Genomic DNA, 15,679 nt, shown 5'->3' with positions numbered 1-15,679 from the left:
ACATGCACGGTCACTGTTGTGCCGCCCCCGCTCACGGCCTCATTTCATAGCCTGGGCAGCTCTAGGTTCCGTGTCGTCTGGGAACTCCTCTGCAGTGTGTCACAGCCTGGCTTGGGAGTTCCCTGGAAACTCTGTGTTTCCCTCCATAGCCCCAGCATCGTACCTGGTCTGAAGTGCCTTCCTAGAAGGCTGGGATGTTTGACATCCTAACTGGTGCTGGAGGGCTCTTAAACCATTCCAGCCCCTTCCCCGCTTAGAGGCTTAGAGTGGTACACTGACCTTCCGCGGGGCCCACGCTGGAGATTCAGTTGCTATAGTAACAGCCTTGCTTTAGTAGGCAGGGAAAGTGGCAGCGGCAAGAACAGCAGGTTGAAATTGCTGCAGGGCAAATGGTGTCTTGGGGCTTTACCTTGTTTTTATTCTTAAACGTATATTATTCTAAGCTGATCTTGCTGGCATGCAGGGCTTGTGACCCTCCACAAATGAGCTAGGCACCTCGGAGCACAGAAGAAGAGAGAAGACTGCAGGGCAGCCTCCTTGGCACAGAGCTCCTAGCAAGAGACTGCGCTCTGGAGCTGTCAGCCTTCTCGGTCCCCTTTCCACAGACCCCAGATCACCAGGTTACGGCTGGTTGGCTTCCCGTATCTCCATTCACCATAGCTGTGAGTGACTGTCCACCTCCTTCTTCGAACAACTCGGAGTTCTGGCTGCAGTGTTACACGCCTCATCCCCCTGCCGATGTCCTGGTGTTCGTGGTCTGTTATGCACAGTGTAGAGCCTTAGAAATGTCATTTTGAAGGGCCCAGTGTTTTTGCATGCAATAAAGTAGATATAATGCCTTTCTTCTTACCTTCCCCACAAAAAGGAAAAAGTGGCCCAGGCTGCTCTTTGAGGAGATGTATTCTGCACTAACAACACTGCGTCTCTTATTCTGCACGACAATATTTTGCATCTCTTATTTTAGCCGAGCCTTAGAACAGTTCTGGGAGGTAGGCATTGCAACCCCCATTTTACCAGTAAGAAGACAGCCTCATTGAGAGGAAAAGACCTCTTGCAAGTGGCAGGTTCAGAGTTCTTGCTGCTTTCTGGTTCCCGCATCCCAGCCTCTCTGTTCCCTCACCGCCCTGCCCTTGCTGTGGTAGCTGGGAGGATGAAGAAAGGGGGCCAGTGTCCTGCCTCCTGCGGCTCTTGATCTGTGGTCATTTCCCCGACTTTGTCAGGGTCCATCCATGCCGTTGTGACATCAGCCTCCGGGGGCTTCCATGGGAAGCAGGGTTTGGTGCTGGCTAGGCCCTAGAAAATAGACCAGTTTTATGGAAGAAGAAAAGCGAATCATTTCTTTTGTTTTGTTTTTTTGAGACGGAGTTTCGCTCTTGTTACCCAGGCTGGAGTGCAATGGCGCGATCTCGGCTCACCGCAACCTCCGCCTCCTGGGTTCAGGCAATTCTCCTGCCTCAGCCTCCTGAGTAGCTGGGATTACAGGCACGCGCCACCACGCCCAGCTAATTTTTTGTATTTTTTAGTAGAGACGGGGTTTCACCATGTTGACCAGGATGGTCTCGATCTCTCGACCTCATGATCCACCCGCCTCGGCCTCCCAAAGTGCTGGGATTACAGGCTTGAGCCACCGCGCCCGGCCAAAGCAAATCATTTCTAAAGAGAGTAGGGAGCGACTAACTTTGATTAGCCCAATGGTTTGAGAATGGGTTTGTTAATCAGACCCAAAGGATTTCTCTTTTATGATATGGAGAGATAATTTGATTGCCTTTCTGTTCTAGGCTAGCTTTGAAAATTCTTGACCTGATTTCCCTGCAGCCCCTCTGCTATTGTCTAGAAAAACCAAATGGTGGAAGGAGCCTTGGGTGGAGCAGCCAGGAGGGTTGGGGTTGGGGCTGGAGTTCTTTCAGAGGGAGCGGAATAGGCTCACACCAGGGGGCAGCATAGAGCTACGATAGTCCGTTACCCAAAACCCAAAATAATCTCATTGACCTTCAAAGACGGTGACCGTATTAATTATTTATCAGTACAATAGGACATTGAGCATCTATGTACAGCAGACGAGGCTTGAAGTTAGCTTGAGACTGTTGCCATAAAACATTTTATGAAAAAACACCTTCCCCCAACTAGGAAACCAGTACCTCTAAGTGAGCGCATGTTCTACACAGCGCCCCTTCTGCATGCTGTGTCACGCACTGACATGTGTGCCATTTGCTTTAATGTGCACTGGAAGTCAGAGGACACAGGAATTAGCCTCAGCTCCGTGTCCCCGGGGGTCACATTATGCAGCACTGTATACTGGGGCTGGTATTGTCAGCTTTGCACAACTTTCCAGCTCTGCTGTTTTAGTACAGAAACAGCCATAGGCAGTATATAACCGAATGGTATGGCTGTATTCCAGTAATTATTTATGGACATGGAATTGGAACTCTATGTGATTTGAACATATTACAATTATTCTTTTGACTTTTTTCCCCAACCACGTAAAAGATATAAAAACCATTCTTAGGCCTCAGGCTGTACAAAGACAGGTAACAGGCTGGATTTAATTTCTGGACTAGAGTCTGCTGACCCCCCGTCTATGGGAGAGCATTTGGTTGTCAGTAAAAGATTATCCATGTCATCTGACACAGCCTATTGTGATTAACTGTGTTTTTATGGTTAAAAGTGATCCCATCTTGAGTGCAAGTTAGGCAGAATATTCTGGAAGCAGAGCTCAATGCCTGTGGGGAAACAGGTTTTGACATGGCCCAATCTCTGTTCCTATTGTTTCTTCCTCTGGACACCAGCTCAGCATGGAAGGGGTGACTGTGACTAGGCTCTTGAGCGGGCGTCCCCAAACTTTTTACACAGGGGACCAGTTCACTGTCCCTCAGACCGTTGGAGGGCCGCCATATACTGTGCTCCTCTCACATGAAAGAGGTGCCCCTTCCTGAAGTGCGGCGGGGGGCCGGATAAATGGCCTCAGGGGGCCGCATGCGGCCCACGGGCCTTAGTTTGGGGACACCAGCTCTTGAGGTTCAAAAACTTTCTGTGAGGCTGTGGCTTGACCTCACGGTGAATGCTTCTGTGTGCCCATGCGCGTGTCAGTGCCTGCACACGCACACGCATCTGTTCAAATAGGAGGTTCAGTGCTAAACTCAGTGTTGGTCAGGCTCTCTCAGGGATCTGAACATGAGATATCTTGCTTGTCTTTCCTGAGCACATATCTTTTTACTTGACTCTGCACCCTTGATTTAAACCAAAAAGCTCATAAGTTGGCGGTGCTTGGCTTTGGATGTGTTCCTTTATTCATTATTTAAGTGGATACATTTATTGAGCACCTACTAGGAGTCAGGCACTCTACTAAGCACTGAGGATACAAAAGTGAGTGCACAGAAAATAACTTTGTATGTCACACCTATGGACTGGAAATATCATTTCTGAGACATTCATACAGGAAAACTGATTTAACACCAGTATACTCCCAAAATAACATGTGAGCTCCGTGACATTTGCTTCAGAAGCGTTCTGTTTGTGTCTCTGTACTTCCCTGTGCACTTACTTTTCTTACATAGCTTTTGAAAAATAGTCCACCCATTTTCTGTCATCTCTAAAGAGGTGCCGTTTCTTTTATACGGTTATTTTCATTTCCTTGACTCCGTAGAAAGGCTCTGCCTCAGGGTAGCACTTCAGAGTTCACAAAGGACTTTTGGGTGTGTTATTTCATTCACGTCACTCAGCGGTCCTGTACTGGTCCCATTGTGCAGATGAACAGAAAAATGAGGCACAGAAAATTGGGTAACTTGCTCCTGGTCATTTGACTAAAAAGAGGCTGAACTGGGGATGTTTTTGCCTGGGAACTGCACATGCTTGGGGACAGTGGCCTTCTTTGTTGTGGCAGAAGCAGGCCCAGGAAACCCCGTTTCAGACCAGGCCAATTACAACAGGCCTGACATACCGTGTCAAGCCCTCAGTGAAGCTTGAAGAACGCCACCCAGCCATCAAAGAACTCTGTGATGGAATATTTAAAGATGAGAAAAGCAGTCCATGCTGTTGTTAGGTTAAAAAGCTACTATCAGTCCTTATTATGATTTGATCTTTTTATTTTCCAAAAGAAAAAGTTACATGAAAACCCAGGAGTCCGGTGTTTTCAATTGTACTTAAACTTTATCTCCTTGGAGGTTTGTGAAAATACACGTGCTTGAACCTCCCTCCTTGACAGCGGTTCTCAGCGGCATTCCTCCTCTGAACCATCAAGTGCAGAAAGCTGTTGGACACTTCTCAGTCCTTCCAAGAAAGCCAGGACCGTGCTAGATGTAGCAGAGAGAAGTTACCGTGTGACATCCAGTGGGGCACTTCTCTACCCAGGGCCAGTGAGAAACACAGGGGTGGTCCCAGGCTGTTTGTACTGTTAGATCGTACAGCCTGGGCAGGAAAGCCACAGTTAAAATAAGATACATCACAGTGGTAACAATGGCTGTTACTGGATGGTGAGATGATGGGTGATTTTTCTTGTTTATTTTTTTGCTCGTCTCTTTTCGAAATCTCCTACAATATAATCATTAATTTTATTTTATTTTATTTTATTTTATTCTATTTTTATTTTTATTTTTATTTTTTTTGAGATGGAGTTTCGCTCTTGTTACCCAGGCTGGAGTGCAATGGCGCGATCTCGGCTCACCGCAACCTCCGCCTCCTGGGTTCAGGCAATTCTCCTGCCTCAGCCTCCTGAGTAGCTGGGATTACAGGCACGTGCCACCATGCCCAGCTAATTTTTGTACTTTTAGTAGAGACGGGGTTTCACCATGTTGACCAGGATGGTCTCGCTCTCTCGACCTCGTGATCCACCCGCCTCGGCCTCCCAAAGTGCTGGGATTACAGGCTTGAGCCACCGCGCCCGGCCTAATCATTAATTTTAAAACATTAAACATTAAAACATAAGGGTGAAAGAAATAGAAATGTTGGTGAGAGTCCATTTTACTGGATTAAGTTGGCAGTAAGATATTTCTTTTTTTTTTTTTTTTTTTTGAGACAGAGTGTCACTCTGTCACCCAGGCTGGAGTGTGGTGGTTCAATCTTGGCTCACTGCAGCCTTGAACTCCTGGCTCACATGATCCTCCCGCCTCAGTCTGTCAAAGCACTGGGATTCCAGGTGTGAGTCACCAGGTCTGGCTGGAGGACGATTTTTAACTAAGTCTGTGGTTAAGCAGCCCTCAGAAAGTTTGCTGAGGTCGGCCGTACCAGCCCGTGACCCCCTCCTGGCTCCTTTGCAGTACCACAGCAGCCTGGCATCGCTGAACGGGCTGGAAGTCCACCTGAAAGAGACGCTGCCCAGGGATGAGGCAGCATCCACGAGCAGCACCTACAGCTTCACACATTACGACCGCATTCAGAGTGTGCTGATGGGTAAGAAGCGGGCAAGGGGCCAGGGGCGGCGGGGACGCCAGATTCTAGAGGCGGGGGGAGGTGAGAACTCGAGCCCCAGTGTCGTGATGACATGGCTGTGCACAGAGTTGCCTGTCCTGCATTCACAGTTCTCTCCTCACTGGGAGCCCACTCCCACTGAGCGTGGACTTCACCAGGAAGAGGCTTCTCTGCTCGTGTGTCGTTTTGGGTGCCTCCCAGTGTTTTGAGAGAAGTTCATGTTCACATATCTGTGATAGGTTTGTCTCCAGACTTGGAGATCCGCATGCAGAAACTGGGTGCTGCATCGCATGGCAGCGGCAACAGAAGCCCAAACTCCCAGGCCTTTGTCTGTGTCCTGGGCAGCCACGTGGCCTTGCCGTGCTCAGCCCTCATATTCAGCAGTGGGCTTCATGGGGTGGGAGGGCAGAGGGCAACTGTCTGCTCTTCAGAACTCTGTGTCCTCTTCTGGAAGCAAACCTGCCGCAGGTGGCCACCCCGCAGGATCGCCGCTTCCTCCAGGCCGTCAGCCTGATGCATAGCGAGTTTGCCCAGCTGCCCACGCTTTATGAAATGACCATCAGGTGAGCCTCCCTGAGTCACTCCCCCACCTGCTTTCCAGGGTCCTGCTCACGGGAACCACCTGCGGGACCCAGGCAGTGCCTTATTCCAAAGTAGATGGAGAACATTCTAGTTACTCTCCTTAAGGCCTTCCTTTGTCTGCTCCTGTTGCCGCCATCGTCCACTGTCGTGCAGTCATGTGCCATGGACTTTCTGATTCCCTTCCTCCTCTAGACAGCTGGGGCCCAGCAGTGAAGGAGCCTGAGGTCGTCGCCATCACAGAGCTCCATCCATTACCAGGTGGCTCCCATCTCCTTGCCGGAAACAGTGTTGAAATAATATTGTTGTCTTTCTAATTGAAAAGGAACATAGCAGGGCGCTGTGGCTCACACCTGTAGTCCCAGCACTTTGGGAGGCAGGTGCATCACCTGAGATCAGGAGTTTGAGCCCAGCCTAGCCAACCTGGTGAAACCTGTCTCTACTAAAAATAAAACAATTAGCTGGGCATGGTGGCGAGTGCCTGTAATCCCAGCTACCTGGGAGGCTGAGGCAGGAGAATCACTCGAACCCAGGAGGCGGAAGTTACAGTGAGCCAAGATCATGCCACTGCACACCAGCCTGGGTAACAGAGTGAGACTGCGTCTCAAAAAAAAAAAAAAAAAAAAAAAAAAAGAATACATTGCTGATTATACAGTCATGCAGAACGCTTGGAAATCTATCAAGTAAAACACTTTCCCCCCTCCCTCCACCCCATCACACACCCAGAAATAACCACATTTTACAGTTCAGTGTATGTTGCTCCAGGTTTTATTGGTTTTTGGCTTTTATTTTTTGCACATATAAATTAATTGTATTTTTATTTTAATTAAGTCTTCTCGAAAACAGGATCTGACTAATGTACAATTGTACAGTTGCCTTTTTTCACATTATTGCATAGCTTGAACACCTCCATGCCAGGAGAAATACAGATCTGTTAAAGATTATTGTAATTTACAGTATTTAACCAACCGAATTTGTTTTTTTCTCTCTACCTGCTTCTCTTGTGAAACCAGGAAGGGAGTTTGGGCTTTAGAGATCACTTTATAAAAGCCGTAGGAGGCTGGGACCTGAGAATTTGGTGACAACTGGTAACAGGAAATAAAGCGAGTTAGCAGGTCAGGGGCGGTGCTGGCCATGTGTGTGTTGGTCCTGTAGCCCTTGGGGCCATCTGGTCAAGGGCATTTTTTCATCCTCACTTAACAGCTGAGGAAATTGAAGCACAAATAGGAGAAGCAGCTTGTCCAGGCTTACGGTCTTCTTAAGTGGCAGGGCCAGGATTCGAAGCATTTTCTCCAACTGTTAAGCGCATGCATGACCTTTCCACACACGTTTCAGTGTTGGGGCAGTGTGGTCCAGTGCGAGGGGTGTGGGTGCTGGACTCACAGGGAGCCTGGGCGGGTGACGAGGATGGTTCCGATGCCATCACCTGCCACACTTGGGCTCCAGGTGTTCCTGCTGCCTGCCACCGTGTCCAGCCAGTATTTCAATAGATCTTCCTGTCAGAAATGTGTCGTCTCTGGCTTTAATCACAGCGGCCCCAGGCTGGCAACCCCGAGGTGATTTGCCTGTACAGTCACTGGTTTGGGAACTGGCTCTGTTGGGGGTGTGTGTGTCTGTTTTGTGGGAGGTGGAAACAAGTAAAATGTCAGCATCTGCTCCACCAACCACCTTGTGGCCCTGCAGTCTGTCACCTTCCTTGGAGCTGAGAGAGGTTTGGGGTGGAGATACATAGCTCAAGGCCTTTGTTGAGAGATTGTTTTAATCACAGTAATAGAAACAACAGCTACCATTTATTAACCACTCACCATGTGCTAAGCACTCATTTAATCTCATTCTTTTTTAAAAAAAAAAAAAAAAACTGCCCTGAGGGCATATACGGTTGCAATATCCATTGTACAGATGAAAAAGCTGGGCCTCAGACATGTTGAGTAACAGCCAGGACACACACCAGGAAGTAATGGGACTGGGAACAGCACCTGAGCGTGTGTGACTCCAGATCCCTGCTCATAACCACCTGGCCGCGGCGCCTTCCCGCAGGCCTGTGAGAAGAGCTTGTCCTGCGGGGCCAGTGGGTGCAGGAGACGTGGATGTTTGGAAGAGTGTGGGGTTTTCCTCCCTCCTTACAGGGAAGGAGAGATTTGGGTGAGGGGAGCCTTAGCAGTCCCTCACTCCACCCTTTCTCACTAGATTTGGGGGAAACTGAAACCCACAGGAAATAGAAAAAGGGGAGCCTTACCTGACTCCACCCTTTCTTACTAGATTTGAGGAAACTTAGGCCATAGGAAATAGAAACCAGGGGGTTTACCTGGGCCTGGAGTTGGCTCCTCCCAGGTGGCTCTTCCTCTATGTCGTGCCCTCCTCCCTCCTTCTATGTGCCCAGAGGCTTCCTGTCACTTTGTGTCACATCCCACTCCATCCCTCTACTCCCCCTCAGTCCAGCTGCCCCCAGTGTGGAGAGCAGACTAGACTTCTTCCTTGGACACTGCCATTTCCTTGTCAGAGAGAGACAGGGCGGCCCTGGCTACTCACTCTGAGCCTCAGGCTCCTTGTCTGCAAAATGGGACCATACCACCAGTGCGGAGCTTACGTGAAGGGCAAAGCAGAGACTGTATGCAGAGCATATGCATAGCTGCCAGTGTATCAAAAAAGCCGGCACTCCACGGTTCCTTAAGCAGTACCTACAACTTCAGGCTCTGTGGCTGCTGCCACTGTGGATGGTCCCGCCACGGACTCTTCCAGCATCTAGTAAGTTGAAAGGAAGGAAAGATGGTATTGGCACTGAAGCCTGAAACTCGGCTGAATAAACAGAATCCCGTGCCCTGACAGCTGCACACACCACATTGGGCGTCCTGGGGCCGCGGTGACAGGAACCTTACTGAGGTCTCTGTGGTCTCTGTGAGGTCAGCACCAGCAGCGTCGGCTTGTTGTCTCCTTTCTTCCTCCAACAGAAACGCCTCCACGGCTGTGTATGCCTGCTGCAACCCTGTCCAGGAGACGTATTTCCAGCAGTTGGCACCTGCAGCCCGGAGCTCCGGCTTCCCAAACCCTCAGGATAGTGCCTTCAGCCTCTCCAGCAAAGCCAAGCAGAAGCTGCTGAAGCATGGGGTGAACTTGCTGTGAACTGCGCCTAGGAGGTGACTGTGAAGGAGAAACCAGCAAAGGAGGCTCTGCCTCTTTTAATCAGAAAGGCCCCTCTATGTGATTTTTCTTGAAAACTTTCCCTTTTTTGGCATCATAATGATATTTGAGATTTTGTTCTCCTTTTGCAGATTGGGATGTGTTTGGGGGCTGGGGTTAGTTCTTCAGGTTGGCAGAGTTTGCGCACTTGATAAAGAACTTGATGACATCGGTGGTGCTGGGCACAGGACAGGGGCTTGGCTCACTCTGTGCAATACTGAGCCTGAGGTATTGCGTATCTCCTGCTGCTGTTCCATCCCAGCTTGAACTAGTGCCATAAGATTCCAGGTTGGCATTTTTTCTAGAAGCTGGATCGTCCCTAGCCCAGAGTGTGTGTTCAACCTCAACACCAGGTGGGTGGTGGGCGGCGTGACTGCACAGCGGGGAGCCGGATCTGTGAGCAGGCAGACTCCACGCCCACACCGCAGGTAGGCTTCTCCAGCGCGGTCCTGATCGTTCCTGCAAGGAGGCTGCAGCACACGGAGACCACCTGGTTGAAATCTGTTGGAATGCTACTCAGATCTAGGGGAGTCGTTTTTGGACCCACAGTGGGGACAAGCCTTAATAATGCGGAAGGGAGTTTGGGCTTTTGAGATCCCTTTCTAGAAGCCCTGGGAGCTGAGCCTGAGAATTCAGTGACAACAGGACCGACCTGTGTTGCCTTTGACGGCAAGTGGGCTGTGCAGCTGGTTCCTCTTGAGCAAGTGTCTCTAAATAGGAATTTACAAGATGTTGGGGGTAGAAGCAGAACTGTGCTTTTTGGTGGTGGCTGCAGGTGACATTCATTTGTGTGTTCTCGGACTTGTACTTAAAACCTCAGTTCTATTACATGATAGTCAGACTTTTTTGGACAAATATAAGACAGATCGCAGGATGAAAATATTTGTCAAAATCTTAGTGTTTACTGGAAGTACTTAAGATTCCATCTGAAAGTCATATTGTTAATAATTTCATGTCAGTGAGCTGATATCTGATGTTTATGATATGGTGTCTGTTTCTTGAAACAAGTTTCCAACGGCTAAAAATAAAATAGCCAGAAAACGCTACTGAGTTCTGAGTAATTAAATAGTAACATTTCTTGTGACAAAAGGGTTGAGTCTGAGCGCGCGTGTGTGTGTGTCTGTATGTGTGAGCGTGTGTGTGTGTGTGCATGTGAGTGTGTGTGTGTGTGTGTGTATGTGTGTTTAACATGGGCACATCCCTCATTTCCTTCCCTGGGCTCCGTGTGGCTGGGTAAGGACTGTCTGCTTCTAGGGAGCTGCAGCTGCAGCTGGTGCAGCACACCAGGCCTGCATCACCCTCGTCTGTCATCTCTCTCCAGGATCCCTCCTGTCCCTTGGATCCCATCTGCCTAGATGGAAGAGGATCCTATCTGAAGCTAGGATAAATTTTGTTTTACTCCTCTGCTGTGTCCTCCAAGAAAAAATTCATTACGAGTTCTCTGCTGTGGTTGCTGCGGCTCCAAGAAGCGTCCGCAATGTCCCCACCTTGTCTTTGACCAGTGGTCCCCAGTACCAGGCCGGAGAAGACAACTTTATAGTATCATTTGTGTTGTGAAAACTCTTCCACTGACCCAAAGTGGAACCTTACAAAGCTTATCCCTGAATATACAAAAGGACTCCCCGAGTCTCATCCACCCAGATTAACTCAGCAAAAGTCCTGAAACTGTGCTTGGCAGGTGTGCCCCTTTCTTTCCTGCTTCGAACCTGCTTAGTGTCTGCAGTGAAGGTGAACGCTCAGAGCCCCAGGGCACTGGCAGCTGCAGCTATCATTTCTAAAGCTTGGTAACTGTGGCCCAGAGGCTGCAGACAAGAAACATTTAGCCCACTGTCTTCCTAATTTAATATTTCAGAGGTTTCCGAGGGTCACTCAGGACACGGTTTATGCTGCAGCCCCACGCCCATCCCCTCAAAATTAGCCTCTAAACATAAAGTGCCCCCAGAGTACAGGCCCAGCAACGACCAAGTGGCATGTCCCTGCTGGACTGGGCACCGTGACCTCCTACCGCCACGTTTCCCAAGGGAAGGCAATGTTTGCATGACAGCCTGCCCACCCTGGGCTTCTAGTTGACACCGAGTACCACTGTCCGTGATCCAGGACCACAGATCTTCCCGTGGCTCTTCAGAGCAGATAAGGCTCTGTTTTGGCTCCGTCTGTGCCAGCCATCTACCACCTGTGAACTGTAAGGATAAAGATCTCACGAGTGATTATGGTGTATTGGTCCATTCTCACGCTGCTAATAAAGACATCACCAAGACTGGGTAGTTTAGAAAGGAAAGAGATTCACAGTTCCGCAGGGCTAGGGAGGCCTCTGGAAACTCACAGTCATGGCAGAAGGGGAAGCAAACAACCGTCTTCACATGGTGGCAGCAAGGAGAGGTGCAGAGTGAAGTTCGGAAAAGCCCCTTATAAAACCGTCAGGTCTCATGAGAACTCAGGTCTCATGAGAACAGCATGAAAGTAACGACGCCTGTGATTCAGTTACCTCCTGAAACACGTGGGATTACGAGAACTACAAGATGAGATTTGGATGGGGGCACAGCGAAACCCTATCAAGTGGCAATCAGATTCCTACTGGGAAAGGACCCCCCAGAGGGGATGTTTGCGCCTAATCCAACTGTCTCCTCCCCTGGAAGGAAGCATCTAGGTCTCTGGGCCCTTGTCACTTTCACAGACAAAGGGTAGTAGCAGGTGGAGCCCAGGGCTCTTTGTTGAAGTTGCCCTGTCTGTCTTGCCTATTAACCGCCTTGGGGTTCCTCTCTAATGTGGCTGAGATGCACTTCCCATGCCGCCCAGTTACTGTGTTCGAAACACCCGCCCCTGCCCAGAGTGGGTGAGTAGCAGCAGGCCTTTCTCTGGTGTGAGCCACACACAGTCCACAGGCCCTGCGTGTGCAGCCAGCTGAATGACGGCCCCCAGAGATCAGGTCCCAATCCCCAGAACCTGTGAATGTTGCTGGATCAGATGCTTGCAGTTGTGGTGGGGTGGAGGATCTTGAGGCGAAGACATGATCCTGGCTTATCCCGTGGTCCTTAAATGCCCTCACAAGTGTGCTTTTAGGAGAGGGGCGGGAGGAGGTTCCTCACACGGGCAAGAAGGCCGTGTGAAGATGGCAAAGACTGGAGTGATGAATCCGCCAGTCAAGGAATGCCAGCAGCCACCAGGTGCCAGAAAAGGTAAGACGTGGATTCTGTCCTAGAGTCTACGGAGGGAGTGTGACTGTTAACATAATCAGGTCCCGTGAAACTGACTTCGGACTTCTGGCCTCCAGACCCGTGAGAGCGTGGGTGTGTGTTGTAAGCCTCTGGGTGTGTGGTCATTTGTTACAGCAGCCACAGGAAACAAACCCGTCCTCCTGCAAACTCGCTTTCTCCTTGTGATCCCCAGCCCCCTTTCTCCCAGTAGGACAGAGCATGGATAGGGTGTGGGAAGCACTGGGGCCCCACATGAAGGGTGTTGCAAGGTTCCCATGGCTCGGGCACAGGAGAGCCTTTAAGCAGGGTAGTGGGCTGGGCACCATGTCTCAACTGTATACTTCCAGCACTTTGGGAGGCCAAGGCGGGTGGATCAGTTGAGCTCAGAAGTTCAAGACCATCCTGGCCAAAGCGATGAAACCCCGTCTCTACTAAAATTACAAAAACTAGCCTGGTGTGGTGGCACATGCCTGTAATCCCAGCTACTTGGGAGGCTGAGGCAGGAGATCACTTGAACCCAGGAGGCGGGGTTCCAGTGAGCCAAGACTGCACCATTGCAGTGAGCCAAGCTGAGATTCATTGCACTCCAGCCTGGGCAATCAGAGTCAGACTCTGTCTCAAAAAAAAAAAAACAAACCAAAACAAACTGCTGTGACTTGAGCTGGTCCTCCTGAGGAAGGTCACTAGCTCCTGAGTGGAGGATAAGCCGGGCAAGAGTGGAAACCAGCAGGAGGCCGTGGTTGTCCATGTGGGAAGGGGAATGAATGGCTGAAGCAGAGAGGAGGCCAGATAAGGGGCAGATGCACTTGGCACAGATTCGGTTTGGGGCGGGGAGAGACAGGCCCAGCGGAGAAGGCAGCCTCGGAGATAAATTTTTGCCCTGAAGGAGCTTGTGGACGGAGTGAGCAGGAAACCCACACTAATACTCTCAGCCTGTGCTCTTGACACACACACGCCTGTACCAACCCCTGAACCCGCTGTTACTCCTGGGGAAAGGCCGGTGGGTGAGGGAAAGCACTTGTCCCCTGCTTTGCTTCTTATTCTGACTACCACCCAGCTCTCTGTGAGGAGACGGGGGACGCCAGGTGTCAGACCCACGCTCCGCATCCTAGCTGAGAAATCAAACAGACTCTAGATCTTTCTTTCTTCAACATGTTTGTTGAGTTTGGGAAGGTTACAGAGAAGATTCTAAGGGCTTCAAGGTGAAAACAGGACACCTTCTCTGTTGATCCAGGATTTAAATGTCCAGATCTGAAATTAGCTGTACTTCCCCTGAGAATAAAACCCAGAGACTGCTTTGGAATCCTGTCAAGAGCCAGGAGGTGTTTTATGATTGCCTATGCATGCTGAGGTCCAAGCCGAGAGTTGCAACCCTTCTCCCCGGCCCTGCCTTCCTATCGGCTGGGTCAAGCGTGCCAAGGAAAGGGCGTGGGGCTCAGGCTGCTGCACCCATGGGCGGGAGGAGACGGAGGCAAGTCCTCTACTGAGTGTGCTGCTAAAAGGCACCGTGTGCCTCCTTCCTCCCCACCTAGGCTGGGCCGGCTCTTGTGGCTGTGGCCAGGAGCACGTGGACTTTGGTGTCAAACAGCCAGGTTCAAATCGCAGCTCTGCAACTTACTACTGGAAGTCAGAGCAAGTTGCTTTTCTTTCTCGAGCCTCAGTATCCTCTTCTTTGAGGTGAACAGGAGAAGGAAATGTATGTAAGGACTTAGCCTGTCAGGGGCCCTCAGGAAATGGAGTGCCCTGTGGAGCGTTCTGAGAGGGCAAACAGTCTCCTGGGGCAGGGAGAAAGACCCGGGGGTGTGTGGCAGGGGTGGAGGTCCTTCTGCAGGCTGAGGACATGAGACCTTGATGTGTGTCCAGACTGCAGAAGGTGTGCTGTGCTGCCGGCCTGGATACTCGGCGTCCAGTTCCAGCTCGCCCTCCAGCCGGCCACGTGACCTTGTTCATGTCAACAGCCTGCTCTGAGCCTGTTTTCTCGTGTGTTAAATGTGCAGTTGACAAGGATAAGGGAGGGGAGGGAACCCCGTCGGGCGCACAGTGCCCTCTGTGCTCAAAGAAGCAAGTGCCCTTACCTTGAACTTGAGGGTGGATAATGCACGGGACGTGGGGAGACGTGGGGAAGGGCAGGTACCCAGAAGTTAGAAGCGACGTGTGTGCCTGGGAAAGAGGCGGAAAGTAAACCAATGCCCATGTGTGCCGCCTCCCGCCTCCTAATGCTGCAATCTGCTTGAGTATTTTCCCTGCCATCTGTCAGCAGTTCTAAAATATGTGGCCTTATTCTGTCCTGTTCCCTGTGTTTACATCTGGTTAGCAAGATTCGGTTGGGGAGGTAAATGTTACAGAAGGTTGCTGGTAGCAGGCACCACGGTCCTCAAAGACCTCATTTTGTGCCTGCCCTCTGCTACTCATATGTACACAATGTAAATATGAGTGGCAGGATAGGGTTAAAAGCAGTGGCTGTCAGCCAGCCGTGGTGGCTCACGCCTGTAATCCCAGCACTTTGGGGGCAGGATCACTTGAGGTCAGGAGTTCAAGATCAGCCTGGCCAACATGGCGAAACCCCATCTCTACTAAAAATACAAAAAGTAGCCAGGTGTGGTGGCGGGTGCCTGTCATCCCAGCTAGTTGTGAGGCTGAGGCAGGAGAATCACCAGGAGGTGGAGGTTGTGGTAAGCCGAGACTGCACCACTGTGCTCCAGCCTGCGTAACAGAGTGAGAGTCCGTCTCAGAAGAACAGAAACAGACGATGTGTATGGAGCACCCCTCTGATCCACCCAGACCACGACATAATAGTATCTTAGCGAAACCTCACTGGAGGCTCACAGAGCGGATTAGAGCTTTTGGGGGCAAGGGATAGAAACCACCACTCAAACTTGGCTTAAGAATAAAAATGCGCATGTGTTGACTCCTGTAACAGAAAAGTCCAGAGGTAGAGCTGGTTTCCGGCAGAGCTGTGTTTAGGACTCACGTGATCTCCACAGCCGTGGGTCCTGCTTGCCTCTGTAGGTTTCTCTCTCAGCTTCTTTCCCTTCACCGCCCACCTCATGAAAAGTGGCCTTTTGCAGCGGTCCCAGCAAAAGAATTTGGATCACATGCCCAGCCCTGACCCAAACTCTTAGTGGCCTGGAGTTTGGAAAACTGATTGGTTAGATCTGGGTCATGGGTCCAGCCCTGGAGACCCACGGTCTGAGCATGGGGATGTTAGTGTCTTGCAAGAGGCCTATCAGGGTACTGTAGGCGGAATAGGGTTAAAAGCAGTGGCTGTTGGTGGCTCAATCGCTGCACTTTTGGGGGCAGATCACTTGAGGTCAGGAGTTCAAGAT

General features: G+C 50.5%; 1 protein-coding gene across 4 annotated transcripts in view; it reads left to right on the top strand.

Moving 5' to 3' along the window:
• HPS4 (HPS4 biogenesis of lysosomal organelles complex 3 subunit 2) overlaps positions 1-10,205 on the top strand; it is a 30,755-nt gene extending 20,550 nt beyond the window's left edge. For all 4 annotated transcript variants that reach the window (XM_003938485.4, XM_010349196.3, XM_010349195.3 and 1 more), the window contains exons 12-14: positions 5,253-5,385; positions 5,858-5,966; positions 8,931-10,205. In XM_003938485.4, the coding sequence (XP_003938534.1) occupies positions 5,253-5,385; positions 5,858-5,966; positions 8,931-9,102 (414 nt within the window). In that variant the 3' untranslated portion in view covers positions 9,103-10,205. The remainder of the gene's footprint in view (positions 1-5,252; positions 5,386-5,857; positions 5,967-8,930) is intronic.
• The last annotated feature ends 5,474 nt before the right edge of the window (positions 10,206-15,679 follow it).

Source organism: Saimiri boliviensis, chromosome 21, assembly GCF_048565385.1.
Source record: "Saimiri boliviensis isolate mSaiBol1 chromosome 21, mSaiBol1.pri, whole genome shotgun sequence".
NCBI classification, from domain to species: domain Eukaryota; kingdom Metazoa; phylum Chordata; class Mammalia; order Primates; family Cebidae; genus Saimiri; species Saimiri boliviensis.
This window is presented reverse-complemented; position numbering and strand designations above follow the sequence as displayed.